Source organism: Alternaria arborescens, assembly GCF_004154835.1.
Source record: "Alternaria arborescens strain FERA 675 chromosome Unknown contig_8, whole genome shotgun sequence".
Lineage (NCBI taxonomy): Eukaryota > Fungi > Ascomycota > Dothideomycetes > Pleosporales > Pleosporaceae > Alternaria > Alternaria arborescens.
Window position 1 is genome coordinate 630276 of NW_021167863.1, and position 15527 is coordinate 645802.

The window sequence follows — 15527 nt, forward strand, 5'->3', positions numbered from 1 at the left end:
CACCGGCGCGCTCTATCGCGTTTCCAATCAGCCCTAATACTTCCTTCATCATGTTTTCACCAGAGGCTTCTTCGCTCGCGAGCATACGGAGCGCGCGCACACGGCGGCGCCAGCGCAACGACTCGGACGGATCTCAGCAACAACAACGAAGCCGCAAGCGAAGCAAACTCAACAACGAGACGTTCAAGGACCCGGCCGGTGCCAACGGAAATGGCAGTGCCCTGATGAATGGTCACGCTGTGCAGAGCGTAGGCGACTCAGCCGTCCTGGTGGATATGCCTCTAGTTGTTCGCGAGAAGAAGACAGCGCCAAAGCGCGCGCTCAAGGAGGACACCGGCACATACCTTGTGCGTAGATACGCATCTGTACAGTCTATTCACTGCTAACACGAGACTGTAGACCAAGAACGCAAACTACAGCGTCAAGAAACTGCCCGGCTTCCCGTCAGCGCTCCTCCGCCCGTCGAGTACGTCTTCACGTCGCCCAACTCGATGCGCGCTTGCTAACATACATGACTAGCCCCGATATATGCAACCGCCCTCCCGTCCGCCGGCCTCGCACTTGCCCTGACCTCAGATCGCGCCCTTGTCTGGGACTACAGCGCCCCCAACGGCCCTACAAAGGTCGTCTCTCTAAACCTGAACTTCGGCCTACGCCAAGGTGAACCTCTTCCACTGGGCGCAATCGTTCGTAACGGTCCCACCAACGACTACGGTATCGTCGCGCTCGCACCTTCGACAGGCAAGATTAGCTTCTGGGAGAACATCGACAGCGCAGACGCCCGAAGCCTATACCCCCAGCGCCAGCAGGGAGTAGAAGGATTTGTCAAGTTGTACTCCGGAGAAACCATAACTGGTCTGGTCGATGTGGAGCACGCAGGCTATGTCCTGGTCTTCAGCAGTGGTAGACTCGCCCAGCTGACCTTACGCGATTCCCAGGGTAGACCAAGCATTGCGACGACAGTCTTGAGCGCACCAAATGGCTCGGGAGGCAGCTTCTTCAGCTTCAAAGGCCTTCTCGGAGGATCGATCCGGAAGACTATCGCCTCAGTCAAGGCGCGGACATCGCAGTCCAAGGGCCATATGGAGGTCATCTCGGCGACACGAAACGGCCTCTTCCAGACCTGGGACTTGAGCTGGTCAGGACAAAACAACCACCAACGAGACGTAGACGTACACGAGGCGATCCTTTCGGCAGTTCAAGCAGACACCGTCCCAGAAGTACGGAACCAGCAGGACGTGCAAGTGCTGGATTTCGCCATTATGGACCAGCAACAGGGCCAGGACGCTGTGAATCTTTTGGTTTTGGTGGCGCTGTCTGGCCGGGATTCGTTGGAATACTTCCTTGTTGAGGTGGATCTGTCAAGGACTGCTGGTACGATCAGCAGGGCGATACCAGTCCGCAACTTTCACCAGAACCAGTTACCGAAGGAGCCTACCGGAACGCTTCTTCTGCCACAGCCCGGACACACAGCCTATGTCCAGTTTCCAGGAGCAGTGTTCATCGCATCCCTCGCTCAGCCAGAGGAAAGCCCTGAAGCACAGCTGCTTGCAGATTCAGGACGTTCTAGTCTGCCCTTCCAGGATACCGTTTACTTCCGGCCAGAAGTGACACTCGCGGGCAACGCATTGGAGACCTCATTACGAAAGGACAGAAAATCGACAGCCCTAATCTTTGTCCAACAATTCGGTCTTTTACAAATCGGCGCATTGCCCCCCACGACCGACGATCAGGATAGGGAGCGTGTGAAGGTTACCGCACGCAGCAAACTCGAGCAAGCCACCTTCTTCAGCACGATACCCGCAAACATCATAGACTTTTCTGTCAAGTCACGATTCTCATTCGCCGAGGAGGAGACTGCCGAAGCTGCTCTTACGATCAGCGCTGGTATCTTAAGCTCAGCGTACGACTATCTCGAGAAGGGTGTTTCTAACTTGGACGACCAATTCCAGCAACGCTTGTTTGCTCTCCGAACCCTGATCTCACAGCTACAAACCGAATATCCTCCCGTGGATTTTCAGACAAGGTGGCGGCTCTTGTGGCATGCAGAGAAGCTCGCAGCTTCACACAAACTTTGGCTCTGGTACCAGGATAAGCTGCATGACCAACAAGCTCATCCGGATGCTTTTCCCGAGAAGATTTTGATGGGCGATATTGTCAGAGCTCTGAATGAACGCTACAAGACTGCCATTGATTCCGAGCTCGGCGAAAACGACACGATTAGACAATTCTTCGTCAAGGACGTTGACAGTCTCCACACACTAATACCCTGGGGCTGGTTCTACCTGCGGACGTTCTATATGAAGGAGGGCCTAAAGCAAACCCCGTCCATCATGCAGAGGCTCAGTGAGGGCACTGATGTCATGCTTGTCACTCTGGAAACAGCGTTCGAATTCCGGCAAGCAAACGTAGAGGTATATGGTCTCGACCCCGATTGTCTGGACGACGGCATCCTGAAGTCGGCACATGGCTATGACATGCTACCTCAGTTCTGGACTTCATCTCACAACATTGTCAGCTCTATTCGTAGCCTTATCGACGTTGGCCGCAACCTTGCTGTGGACAACTATGAGGAAGGCGACCAAGAGATCCTGGCGCAGAAGATCGGCAAGGATAACCCTCGTTTGGTGAAGCTAGGATGTCAGACTCACATCGAACGGTTCCAGTGGGCTCTTGCACAAAGCGATGAAAAGACCCGAGCCATGGGGCGTAGTCTCAAGGACGAGTGGAACAACAACGTCCGGCCGTCTCACATCATGGGTCTGATGGAGATTGGACTACCCACCGAAGGAATGGAGCTGGCTGAGCAGTACCGTGACATGTCCACACTTGTCAATCTGATCTGGGAAGAGTCGAACTGGCTAGAGACAGAGAAAGCCAACACTCGCAGCAAGATGGAGCAGGCCGAAAGCACAGTCAAGCTGAACCGGATAAAAGAGCGTATTGCACGCTACTTTGACGTCTATGGCGACGAATGGGCTGGAGCGTTCTACTCAAAGTACATCAACGAGAACCAAGCAGGGCAGCTTTTCATGAAGGAGTATCTCAACCAGCCGGCACTCACCAAGTTCTTGCGAGCTGAGCCATCGCGTGCCCGGCTCGGATGGATCAATGAAGTCTGTGGTGAGAAGGATTACGAGGCTGCTGCTGAACTTCTTTTCGAGGCTGGCTCAAAACAGGAAACCAATGCGTGGTGTCAGCGCGTTGAGCTCTCCATGGCCAAGCTCGCTCTGCTCTGCAAGCAGGAAGCAAAGCATGACGATGACCAGCCGGCGGTTGATCCGCGCAGAGAGAAGCCAAAGGCATTGAAGATGCGTGAAGCCATGTACCACAGCATCGATCAACAACTGGAGTACACAAAGATACAGGAGGAGGTCTATGAGCGGCTACTACCCATCATCACTGGAGCTCTGGACGAGGACTCTGCGGTGGAACTTCTCATGGCTGAGTTTGGTCAGGGCCGTCTGAGGGATCGACCAGCACACCAGGCGATTCTAAAGGAGGGGTTTGAGAACCTGGTCCACCACAAGGTCATCGATCCTGCCCTCATGATTGACATACTCACTCTCATGAACGCAGATGACAGCGAAGAAGGCGTTACTTTGCTCGGAAACGATGAGTTCATCTACGCTTTTAGGGTCCTGCTTGTCAACTGGAACAACATCCACCGGACGACTCGTGATGGCCTATTGAAGCTTTTCTGGAAGCGACTGTGTATCAAGGACAACTGGGCAGCGATCAACACTACTAAGGAAGTTACTGATGCCGCGATAAACGATGTGTTGCAAGATACAATCATGGCATGGACATTCCGGACCTTGAGCGGCATGTGCAGTAAGTTGATGTCCACTACCAGATATTGATCAATGATTAACATGTTATAGTCAACAACCCTTTCGTCAGGACGCTATGGCCGAAGAACCTTCGCGATCTTCTAGGCGCAGGAGGAACACATGGAGAACTCTGTGTTCGCTTTGCCGCCGAAGATCTTCGCAACCCGATCATCAAGGACAATCTCCTGGACGACGACATCCTTCGCGAGCAGGTCAACAAGAACAGGCTCACGGATTGGTTCAAGGCAGCTTGGACAGCGGGCAAGACGATGTACGCACGCGAGCTGAAGCAGCAGGGTAAGCCCACTCCTCAAGACGTGGCTGCAGCCCCTCAAATTGCGGAGGAAGATGCGGAGGACGAGGCGGACCAGGAAGCTGCTGGGTCCGAGACGTTTGATGGTGACGATGAGAGTGCACAGCAGGAGCAAGACGTGGTGATGCAGGATTCATGATAAGTTGCGGTCGTATTCGGGGGTTTATCGGGCGCAGTGCATTCAAGGCAATCAGGACAGGCGCGCATCAAGCATTGGGCACGGCGTTTCAAAACCTGTACTCTGCAGACGCGGACAGAGTTTATTTTCTTCTTTGTTATCAAGTGTATTTGTAGCGATGGGTTTCAAGGTTTACCGACGACAGGCGTCACATGTCTTGACCGTGTCAGTGCATGACTAGAGCAGGACGACAGAGTTGGCACCAAATGTATAAAGAGTCACTATTTGGGTAATGCATGAACGGGTAGGGGAGAAACATGAATAGTGACTTGCATAACCGCCTATCGGCAAGGGTCTCGACTGTGTTCTGTGGAGTCAAGCGACGACAAGCGTTCATTTGCGCGGTGGATACCCAGCCGTGTCAAGGAACCGAGTGTGGCGCGAGCGAGAGGGCGCGGATGTGGACGCGCACCAATGGCTGACTCGGTAACAGCCGTTGGACGATGGAGGCCGGGTTGTGAAAAAGTGGTGCTGCAAGTTGAGATGAGAGATGGCAGATGGCAATAGATAACATGTCAAAGAGGCTTGCGCCTGCTTTGCTTGTTCCTTGTCACACCAAGACCGTTGGCCACGCCGTGAGGCGAGCGAAGCCACCGAATTGACGTAGGCGGCATGCATGAACAGCAAGAGGCACAGCAGCGGTGAGGCTGGACAAAACACACGACACGCAAATGCATCCTAGTCCGGAGTGATGCAGCTCTACAGCAGCAAAGATCGTCACGTGTGCTGAGTCGGCTGTCGATGCACGATGCGATGGCGATGACGAAAGGCAGAAACTTCGCTTTGCTCGATGGCAATCACGATTCCGCAGACCAGGCTTCCCCTTCGCGCACACGCGCTTGTTGGCTGGGAAAGGATGTGTCGAATTTCCGAGGGCGTCCCAGGGCTGCTTTTGCTCGGAGGATGGGCTAGTTTGGGTGTGGACTGTGCATGCAGGTACAACAACAACTGACAGCTCAGTGGGGAAAGGACGACGCCTGCGCCGCTGCGAGGGGGGGAGGCAGGATGAATGAATAGACAATCGAACCGCTGCATTGGGACCGCGCCCACGACGACGGCCAGCGTGCACTTCTTGGACTCTATGCAGGCGGGTGTAAATAGCTCAGTCGTTGCAGTCCCGTGCTCGCAGTGAATTGGGTGCTACTAACAGTCTAGCGAAGAGTCGGTTGATAGGTTGCTAGTGCACGCCCCATGCTCAGTCGCTCCTTCCCCTTCTCCACGTCTTTTCCGCGTCGAGAGTCGGTCGCTCTTTCTTCACTATACGTCCCTGTCCTGCGTCCCTTCCTCTGACCTCTCCGTCTCCTCGCAGCTGCTTCGTTGCAGCACAAGTCGCTTCCGACTCGACTTCGACCCGCCCGTCTCAGGAACGCCGAGTCGCGTTCTTCGCCGGTTGCATAGCCCCCAAGCCTCGTTACCGGAGTACGGCTGCGGCCCTGTCTCGCTGCTGTCACAACCACCAAGCCACGCACCCTCCCTACCACTACTCGTCTCCCACATTCTCTCCAGGCGACCGCCAGTAACGACGCAATCGACACCATGGCGAGCGGCAGTACGAGTTCCAACGTCGTCGGCGTGCACTACCGCGTCGGCAAGAAGATCGGCGAGGGCAGCTTCGGCGTCATCTTCGAGGGCACCAACCTGCTCAACCAGCAGCAGGTCGCCATCAAGTTCGAGCCGCGCAAGAGCGATGCTCCCCAATTGCGCGACGAGTACCGCACATACAAGATCCTCGTGGGCTGCCGTGAGTGCTGACTTTCCTTGCCCCTTTACCGCTTGTTTTGTTGAACCTTCTCAACACCAACGTCTATATATATCTCCGCACACCCGACAACCATCGTGACTAACCTGAACCTGTGCAGCCGGGATCCCTAATGTCTATTATTTTGGCCAAGAAGGCCTCCACAACATTCTGGTCATCGACCTGCTCGGTCCCAGTTTGGAGGACCTGTTCGACCATTGCAACAGGAAGTTCTCCATCAAGACTGTTGTCATGGTAGCCAAGCAAATGGTATGTCCCGACACCACCGTCGCGCTCTCACCTGCTCACACCTCATCTAGCTGTCACGGGTTCAGACCATCCACGAGAAGAACCTCATCTACCGCGACATCAAGCCCGACAACTTCCTTATCGGCCGCCCCGGCTCCAAGAGCGCCAATGTCATCCACGTCGTCGACTTTGGTATGGCGAAGCAGTACCGTGACCCCAAGACGAAGCAGCACATCCCGTACAGAGAACGCAAGTCGCTCTCTGGTACCGCTCGTTACATGAGTATCAACACCCATCTTGGGCGCGAGCAATCCCGTCGCGACGATCTCGAGGCACTTGGCCACGTCTTTATGTACTTCCTGCGAGGTGGACTGCCATGGCAAGGCCTCAAGGCTGCTACCAACAAGCAGAAGTACGAGAAGATTGGTGAGAAGAAGCAGACCACTCCCATCAAGGACCTGTGCGATGGCTTCCCTGGTATGTCACGCGTCTCTCCCGTTCTTCGTTCATACTAACAATGCGTAGAGGAATTCAACAAGTACCTCAGCTACGTCCGGAACCTCGGCTTCGAGGACACACCCGACTACGACTACCTACGGGAGCTGTTTACTCAGGCTCTCAAGAGCACCGGAGAGGTCGAAGACGGCGAGTACGACTGGATGAAGCTGAACAACGGCAAGGGCTGGGAGGTCCTCAAGTCCCACCCATCTGCTGCGCAGGCGATGCACCACTCAAACGCCAACCCCAACTCGTCCATGGCTGTGAATATGCAAGGCCAGCAACACAGGCAACAAAAGACGCACTTGCCCATTGACCACCATCGTCTTAACGAGCCTCTGCCAAAGCCCGGAGCGACCCGTGCTCAGCCCGGACGAAGCCCACGGGAGAACATGAACCGTGATTCGCAGGTGAAGCGAAAGAGCATGGGCGAGCTTGCACCGCCCGAGGGCGCTTCGACGCAGGCCCAGTTCCAACACAGCCAGCCCAACCTTGCGCAGAACAACCGCGCTGCTCCTGCCAGCAGTCCAAACCCGCAGCAACAGAGGCAACCGTCTGCCGAGAAGCCCAGCTTCATGCAAAAACTGGCGAATGCTCTGTGCTGCGGCGCAAGCAAGTAGTAATCGCGGTCCTCAAGCTTGGTTTTCTTCCCTTTGCGTTGCATCACGGAGTCCGTTCTTTGAGCGATAGTATTCCCTCGGTCACGTTTTCTTCCTGTATAGGTATCTTGTAATGATTGATAGACGGGATCGAAAATCTCCTTCAACGGTAATAGTTACGACGACCGATCGACCGAACCGCCTCCCACACCAGCCTGGATTCCTCATCAGCGCCGAAAAAACATCATCACCATCACCATCTCCTTCATCTCTGCGCTCCCGCGTCGTTGCGAGACTACATCAGCTGGCAGTACATGTGGGAGTGATTTCCATTGGGCGCTTGCGGCGTTGCGGTGTGCTTGGGGAGGCTCGCACTTTGTGGCATCTCATTTTCATTATTCATTTTTTTGGCACGAGGAAAATATAGCATGTAAAGGAGTCTCTTCTGAAGGCGCGGCCGAGGCCTACTGTATCGCGTGTACAGGGCGACAGACGGGCCTCGCTTTAGTTCAGGTAGAGTAGTTGGGCGAATAGACGCACTCACTACGCCGAAATTTCATTTTTGTACCTCAGTGACGTTTGCCATACTCAGCATCATGTCTGCGTGTCCCTGGCCAGTAGCTGCGATCTAGCCGTTGAGGGGATCAAGTGATCATCTCAAGGCAGGAGCTATGGCCTCTTTGCGCATGCGATTGGAAGGTGCCGTAACAGCGGCAATCCATGACTCCATAGCTGTGCGTACCTATAGCGCAAGAACTTGACTTGTAGCCTGGTTACTCTTGAATCTCTTCGAAACCCTTCGCGCAATCTCTTGAATAAGTTTCCCAGCCCATTTTGATATTTTTTTTCTCCGACATACCAATATTCCCACACGTGAGGTACCTGCGCAGGGTCCAACGCGACTTCCCAACAACGAAATTAAGCTCGTCCACTCAGCCCGGGGCCTGCGAATCCATCACCCGCACCCTCTCCTACTACCGGCTCATCGATCAGCGGCGCCTTGCGAAAGTTGCGATGGCGTCGGGACGCGATGTGCGCGATATGCTCGGGCTGCCTGCTGCCGGCGGTGATGCGCCAAAGGCAGTAGGTCCAGCAGCAGTGGCGGCGCAGACACAGAAGCGGTCAAAGCCTGCAGGAGGGAGCAGGAAGATACGTACGTTTGGCAGTCCTTACGTCTTTCCTTGGGAAATCGTCAAAAGGTCGAGACTGACTCTCATTCGACCAGAGGGCGTTGCGCGCGAGGTTGCTGCGCTATATGGCGAACGCCCACCGCCTGTCGCCGTCTACGAGGAGAAGAAGGCGTACCGGGCAAAGAGACAGAGCACAGGGCCGGCGAAGCGATGGTATGTAAGGGTGAGGGACCTGCGGAAGATTGGCTAATTCGCGTCTCTAGGATACAACAGCCGTTTACGAACCCAGCGCGCAGCGATGGCCTCGTTCTGAAGCATTGGCGGCGCAAGCCGACGACCGCACCGCCCGTACAAGAAGCCGACGACGCGATGATGCAGGAAAGCGATACCGCCGACAACTACCTCGAACTGTGCGCCGACTACGCCAAATATGACATCAAGGTAGACATGCCCGGCTTCACAGATGAGGAATACGACCAGTACCTACGGAGTGACGACTGGAGCCGCGAGGAAACAGACTACCTATTCGAGGTAGTGAGAGACTACTCGTACCGCTGGCCTGTGATATGGGATCGCTATGACTACAGGCCATCGCAACCACATCCACTAGAAACTGCCAACGGCGAGGTCCAAGCACTAGCCACGATGCCTTTTGCGCCGTCCAAGAAGCGATCACTGGAGGACCTGAAGGCCCGCTTCTACGATATTTCGGCCAAACTCATGAAGCAACGTATACCAGAAGTCTCAATGGACGCCGACCAGTACAGTTTATACGAGATGCTTACAAAGTTCGACCCGGTTATGGAACGGAATCGAAAGATGCTGGCCACGGCACTCATCAACCGCACAATGGACGAGGTCAAAGAGGAAGAGTTCCTACTCACAGAACTCCAACGCATCAACATGGCCGCCAACCGACTCGATGCTGAGCGCGAGGAACTTCGGGCACGATTGGACGCACCGCCCCAGAACCAGGCAGTCTCCGCAGGGCTACAGGCCTTTACATCATCACAAGCCCTCCAGGCTCTCTTCCAGCAGCTATTTCAGCAGGATCGCAGCAAGAAACGCGCTTCGGGCGGCGGGACAGGACCTGGCCGCCTCAGCCTCTCCGCAAACGACATGGTACACACACCCGGCTCGGCACAACAACAACTCTCAGCAGCAAATCGACGGCAAAGTATGGCACAGAACCAACAACCCACGGCGCAAACGCCTGTTAAGCACCTCTCTCCACATCAAGAACATCGTTTCAACGTATCAACACATGACAGACTTACGTCGGGTGTTACGTTTGGTTCCGACAAGCTGCTCAAGATGCGACAAGCAAAGAGTAACGTTCAGACCCAAAAGATCGGCCAAATGCTGGCGGCACTGGGCGTCAGTGATATCGTCAGCATTCCAACGAGTAAGGTCGGTGAGGTGTTTGAGAATCTTGTCACGAAGGTCAGCAAATTACTCGACGTACGCAAAGTTCGCGAGAAGGAGGAGGGAGAATGCAAGGTTCTGCTTGCTATGAAAGCTCGGCGAAATGAAAACGGTGAAGCAGAAGGAGAAGGTCAATTGAAACACGAAGTTCCTGACTCGCAACAAACGCCAGGCGGGGAAGTCGATGCCGATGGGGAGAATGACGACGACGAAGATGAGGACGATGTCAATAAAAACTATGGGGACGACGCCGAGGCAAATAGGGATGATCAAGAAGACGACAACGACGGTGATAATCCTGATGATGACGCCGAGGGCGAGGAAGATGAGGGAGGCTTTAATGGGGAAGACGACGATGGAGATGTAGATGCAGAGGGGGAGGATGATAGTAAACAGCAGTCAAGAGCGACTAGTCAAGGTGCATCGGGACAAGGCCATAAGAGAAGTGCAAGCGTGTTTTCTCAAGGCAGCGAGGTTAGCAGTAAGAGGGCGAGGAAGTGAGTACCTGACTAGGGGTTTGGTTTATCTTTTTGCTAGCATAGCGATGGCGTTGGATGGCAAGAAAGGGAAACGTTGGGATATGATATGGGATTGGATATAGATATCGACCATTGGCATTGTTATCCACGATGCGTTATCCGTCATATACGCACGAATGTACAACATCCTCCTACTTATTGAGTACCCGTGTCATGTCATATCTTCGCCTTTGGCTCCCCCTCCTGCTCCAGCCTCGCAAACAATGGCGCGTTTCTCCCCCCACGAAACAGATCTAACATCTCCTTACCCATCCACGCCTGTCTGCTCTTCGCCAAGCCTTTCTCCAAATCCGCAAATCGATCTGCTTGGATGAATATGCCCGCACCATTGGCCTTGGTCCCCTCGTTCAACAACCAGCACACCGCCAAAGCAACAGCTTCCGGTCTGTTAATCGGTACACCCGCTTTCGCCATCTCCTTCGCATATACATCCGGCTCCATAGCCAAGACGCTGTTGTTCGCCGTCAAAATAGGCGTGACCGTTATCGCAGGCGCAACAACCGATATGCTAATGTCTAGTTTCGCACACTCTTGCTTTAACGCTCGCATCAAGCCCACAACACCATGTTTCGCCGCGGAATACAATGGTGCTCCTGCTGAAGCTAGATAGCCTGCCAGACTGGCTGTTAACACAATTGAACCCCCGTCTTTTCCATTCTTCCGCAAGTAGTGGATAGCGAGTTTCGTTGTATCGGCCGCGGCATCCATATCCAGGGTCAACGTTCTCCGATCTGGCTCAGCGAGTTTCCCATCACTATCGAGCGTGTCGTTGAAGAATTGGTCGCCTTGTTCGGCGATTCCTGCGTTGACGAAGACGCAGTCTATACGGCCGAAGCGTTTGTGTGCTGCTTCAAAACCAGCGCGTTGGGAGACCCAGGAGGTGATGTCACACTCGTGGAATAGAAGATTCGAGGAGGGATGGTTGAAGGATTTGGGCGGGGGTCGCAGGTCAAGCACGACGAGGTTGTGGGAGGGGTTCAGGGTTGAGAGGAGGGTTGATGTTGCCAGACCAATGCCGGAAGATCCTCCCGTTATGAGAATAGTTTTTGGTGTTGACTTTAGGGTGTGGAGAGCGGATATTGAGGGTGAGAAGAGGGCCATGACGGTGGTGGGTTCGACTGCCTGTATGAAGATGGAGGCGGACTTCACTTGATGTAGCAATACAGAGAAGGTAGATTTTCTAGTAGACTTGAGAGATTGTGAGGGGGTTGGAAATGGGACTAGAACTGTTGATGTAGTCAATCGGCTGCAGATGATTCGATTACCTAGGTTATACGTTGTAGCTGCGGGGTTGGCCTCGGAGGTGTCTCAAAGAGGTGGAATTACCTGTATCCTCGCCGCTGACTCGGCCAGGGGAAACAAGAGGAGGAGTCAATTGCCTACGCATGTATTCAACGGTATGTAATAGAGTACTACATCCTTTTCGCGCTACCATGGTAGTGCTCCAGGCCTGTCATGCACAATCCGCGTCAGCGTTGGTCTCTAGCATTTTTGAATTGCGTTTCGAAAACCAGGCCTCTATCAGAGAACGCTGTCGGGTTACCGGTATTAGTCCTGAAGCCAGAGACATGTGCGAGTCAGACTGGTGCGTGGTGTCTACGCGAAAGGAGGGAGCGATGCACGTGTCGGAGGTCTAACCGCTTTCAGAACGTACACCTGGAGTTTCGCGATCTCGAGCATTCGAGCTTCAAGATTCCCAAGTGACCAGCTCACCCAACACTCACCTCCGCGCTACAGCCAGTTTTCCGCAGGGTAACAGAATCGCAGATATGTGGAAACCAACATTACTGCTCGCCGCTGCGCTGGCGGTCCCGTCACAAGCGCTACACTTCTTCATGGACGGTGCAGTCCAGAAGTGCTTCTACGAGGAATTGCCCAAGGATACACTGGTCGTTGGTACGAGACATACTCGCAAATGAGTCTCTTGGCCTAGAAGCGCCACAAGACCAGCGCAAGAAACACGACTAACATGACCAGGCCACTACCACGCCGAAGCATGGGACGACGCAACCAAATCCTACCAAACCAAGCCCGACGTCGGCGTCTTCGTTACCGTGGAAGAGACATTCGATAGCAACCACCGCATTGTTGCCCAACGAGGTAGCTCCGAGGGCCGCTTCACTTTCAGCGCTGCCGACAGCGGCCAACATAGGATCTGCGTGACACCCCAGAATGTACCGAGCAGTGGTGGCGGCTGGCTGAGCTCCGGCGTGCACGGCACAGTCAAGTTCACACTGGACATGGCGATTGGCGAGACCAGCAGGATCGAGAGCACGGACAAGGACAAGGTCGAGACGCTGGTGCAGAAGGTCAGGGACCTGAACTCGAGGTTGCAGGACGTCAGGAGGGAACAGGTCTTCCAAAGAGTGAGTCGGACACCTACGGATCGCTGCATAGGTGCAAGAATGCTGGCTAACACATTCTGCAGGAGCGCGAAGCCGAATTCCGCGACCAGTCCGAGCATACCAACTCCCGTGTCGTTCGCTGGACCCTCATCCAACTTGTAATTCTGGGTGTTACTTGCGTTTGGCAACTATCGCACTTGCGAGCTTTCTTCATCAAGCAGAAGCTTACCTAGAGCCGTCGAAATGACCGTCGTGTTTCGTTTCTGGCGCGTACAAAGACATGAGGGACAAGTTTGGAGGAAAAGGCATGTTTTACCTTGGTTCGGTGAAATGCTCTTGCATCTGTATTGCAGAATACGGCGTTGGAACAACGGGTTGGTGGGGTTAGCGTTTGTGATTTTGAACGAGGCATAGCATCACACAAAGTACGTGTTGAATAGGTATGCGCTTTTACTGTCTGCCTCTTTCATTAGTCCCGTATATGCCCAGTTCAAGTATATGTAGAAGGAAGCGCCTGTAGGAGCATTCTCGTCAATGCTGACAGGAAGTAGGGACGTATCTGTTGTATCGAGATAGTCGGAAGTGCTGGTGTGTACGAATCAATACCAATAACGTATCTATTATCAGCACATTACCATCCCCCGCACTTGTTCACTATCGGCATATTCCAGTACCGGCAAGTTTCACTAACAGCATCAGATCCAATGCTGGTACTGCTAGGTAAAGGACATTACCATACTGCCAAACCGGTTCGGCACTAACACGTTGTCACTGTTCAAAACAAGTCTTGTCGACAGCCTGACTCAGACAGCAACTACCGTCGGACTCGATCAGCATTGAAGAACGGAGTCTTGGTTCCGGTAATTTATGCGTCCACAAATCTGGCTGAGTATCGTCGACAGTGCCGGCTTACAATAAGATTGGACAATGCCCACAGTGCTATTTCTGTCATCCCAAGCAGAACGATGGCAGTGTTAACTCAACATTTGGGTAGAACGGCCTCTCCCGAACCCGTCTTTCCGTTCCTCGTCTGCTGCAAGCGACTATGCGCTTCGCCCCCATCCAGCCTCGCATGGTTGAGCCTTGCTCCTTCCGGAACTAAACCAATCATACGACTTGGTAGTTGTCTAGTGGTTGTCAATTTTAGACTCAAATTCCTTCAGTTAACCTCATCTGAACGCTGATGACGCTAGAATCCTACGCTTCATTGTTTTTTGTGAGATAACGAGCTGCCCCCAAATGCGAAATGCTGCTGGCGAGAGCATAGTCTGTTGAAGTCAGCCTGACCTCAGGCTGTTGACAACCATCAGGGTACCATAAAGAGGCCTACTAGATACACAAACGATTCTCGTCGATCCTATATGAAAGGTCTGTGCATGTACCCACGACAATCATGAACTCGACACTGGTCCACGGCTGGGTTGCTTCGCCAAATGAACGCAGTACAATCGATATCGTCTGGAGCTGCATTGTCACCATGTTTTTATGCAGTTGGTCTGTTCTGTTTCTGAACGTGCCCGATAAACACGACTTCCGGTCATATCTAGCAACAAAGCTCTCATGGGTTGCCTTCACCATCTTCTTTCCCGAGATCCTAGCGTCATTCGCCCAGGTCCAGTTTCTCTCCGCCCGAGACTCGGTGTCCGCATTCACCAAACTCGGGTATCATGATTGGTCCATGACACATGCGTTCTTCTCCGACATGGGAGGCTTCATGCTTGACCCTCCAGATTACCCGCAATTTCCCGTCAACGCCCATCAGATTCACTACCTTGTCGAGCACGGCTTCATCGATTTCCCCAGTATTCAACGAGACACCATCCAGGACAGGAACAAAGCAGACGCTTTCGTCCGTATCCTTACATCCATCCAAATACTTTGGTTCGCCCTTCAATGTATCGGCCGCGCCATTCAACATTTGCATGTCTCTATGCTCGAGCTGGACGTTGTTGCTATCGTGTTGTGCACGTTTCCAACGTTTTACTTCTGGTTCCACAAGCCGTTGGACGTTGATACGACAGTGACTCTATATCTCGAAGGATCACTGGAACTGAAAGATGTACTGGTACTAGCAGAGGGTGTAGCCAAGCGACCTTTCGAACTCACTCCGCTCGACTTCATTAATCCGCCTCCAGATCCCTATCAGATTCTTGACCCTATCATGTGGGGCCTTGAGCACTTGCTTCGACTTGGTACAAACTCTGCAAATGTGCCAATCACACGATTCAAGAACACGTCGCGGATGAATCCTGGGAAAGTGACGGTATCCGAGTGGGCGATCTCAACGATCATATCACTCACGTTCATTTGTATACACTTCATCGCGTGGGACTTCAACTTTCCATCACCATTAGAAAGAAACCTCTCGCGAAGTGCCTTTGTCCTACTCCTCGGAACTGGCTTTACCTTTGGTAACCTTTGGTTCCTGACTATGTGGCAACTACCGAACCTTTGTCGTCAATTAGGGATACCGCAAGTTGACACTGTAACACAACTAATGTACCAGATACATCCGATTCTTCAGTACGCTCTAACTATCCCACACTTTGGGGCATATGGACTTGCGCGGTTACTCATCATCATAGAAGGTTTTGCTAGTCTAAGAGCGCTTCCTGCAAGTAGCTTTCGTGGAGTAGAGTGGTCCGACATGTTTCCTCACATCTAAGAAGGGCGGACCATG

At 53.4% G+C, this 15527-nt stretch overlaps 6 protein-coding genes across 6 annotated transcripts; 5 read left to right on the forward strand and 1 right to left on the reverse strand.

The window, feature by feature from the left end:
• Window positions 1–50: 50 nt before the first annotated feature.
• On the forward strand, window positions 51–4285 carry AA0111_g4423 (Nucleoporin; the record flags this gene model as incomplete). The annotated part of the gene is made up of 4 exons (XM_028650425.1): window positions 51–347; window positions 400–466; window positions 520–3834; window positions 3885–4285. The coding sequence occupies 4 exons, from the start codon at window positions 51–53 to the stop codon at window positions 4283–4285; spliced, it is 4080 nt and encodes a 1359-aa protein (XP_028508209.1).
• A 1575-nt stretch (window positions 4286–5860) lies between these two features.
• Window positions 5861–7429, forward strand: AA0111_g4424 (Casein kinase I 1; the record flags this gene model as incomplete). Its single annotated transcript, XM_028650426.1, has 4 exons — window positions 5861–6065; window positions 6184–6332; window positions 6383–6788; window positions 6837–7429. 4 exons carry the CDS (start codon window positions 5861–5863, stop codon window positions 7427–7429), a joined length of 1353 nt encoding a protein of 450 aa, XP_028507798.1.
• Window positions 7430–8422: 993 nt separating this feature from the next.
• Window positions 8423–10464, forward strand: AA0111_g4425 (hypothetical protein; the record flags this gene model as incomplete). The annotated part of the gene is made up of 2 exons (XM_028650427.1): window positions 8423–8751; window positions 8802–10464. 2 exons carry the CDS (start codon window positions 8423–8425, stop codon window positions 10462–10464), a joined length of 1992 nt encoding a protein of 663 aa, XP_028507799.1.
• A 194-nt stretch (window positions 10465–10658) lies between these two features.
• Window positions 10659–11603, reverse strand: AA0111_g4426 (hypothetical protein; the record flags this gene model as incomplete). Its single annotated transcript, XM_028650428.1, has 1 exon — window positions 10659–11603. One exon carries the CDS (start codon window positions 11601–11603, stop codon window positions 10659–10661), a length of 945 nt encoding a protein of 314 aa, XP_028508214.1.
• Window positions 11604–12271: 668 nt separating this feature from the next.
• On the forward strand, window positions 12272–13080 carry AA0111_g4427 (hypothetical protein; the record flags this gene model as incomplete). The annotated part of the gene is made up of 3 exons (XM_028650429.1): window positions 12272–12398; window positions 12480–12868; window positions 12931–13080. The coding sequence occupies 3 exons, from the start codon at window positions 12272–12274 to the stop codon at window positions 13078–13080; spliced, it is 666 nt and encodes a 221-aa protein (XP_028507800.1).
• Window positions 13081–14240: 1160 nt separating this feature from the next.
• On the forward strand, window positions 14241–15512 carry AA0111_g4428 (hypothetical protein; the record flags this gene model as incomplete). Its single annotated transcript, XM_028650430.1, has 1 exon — window positions 14241–15512. One exon carries the CDS (start codon window positions 14241–14243, stop codon window positions 15510–15512), a length of 1272 nt encoding a protein of 423 aa, XP_028507801.1.
• Between the last annotated feature and the right edge of the window lie 15 nt (window positions 15513–15527).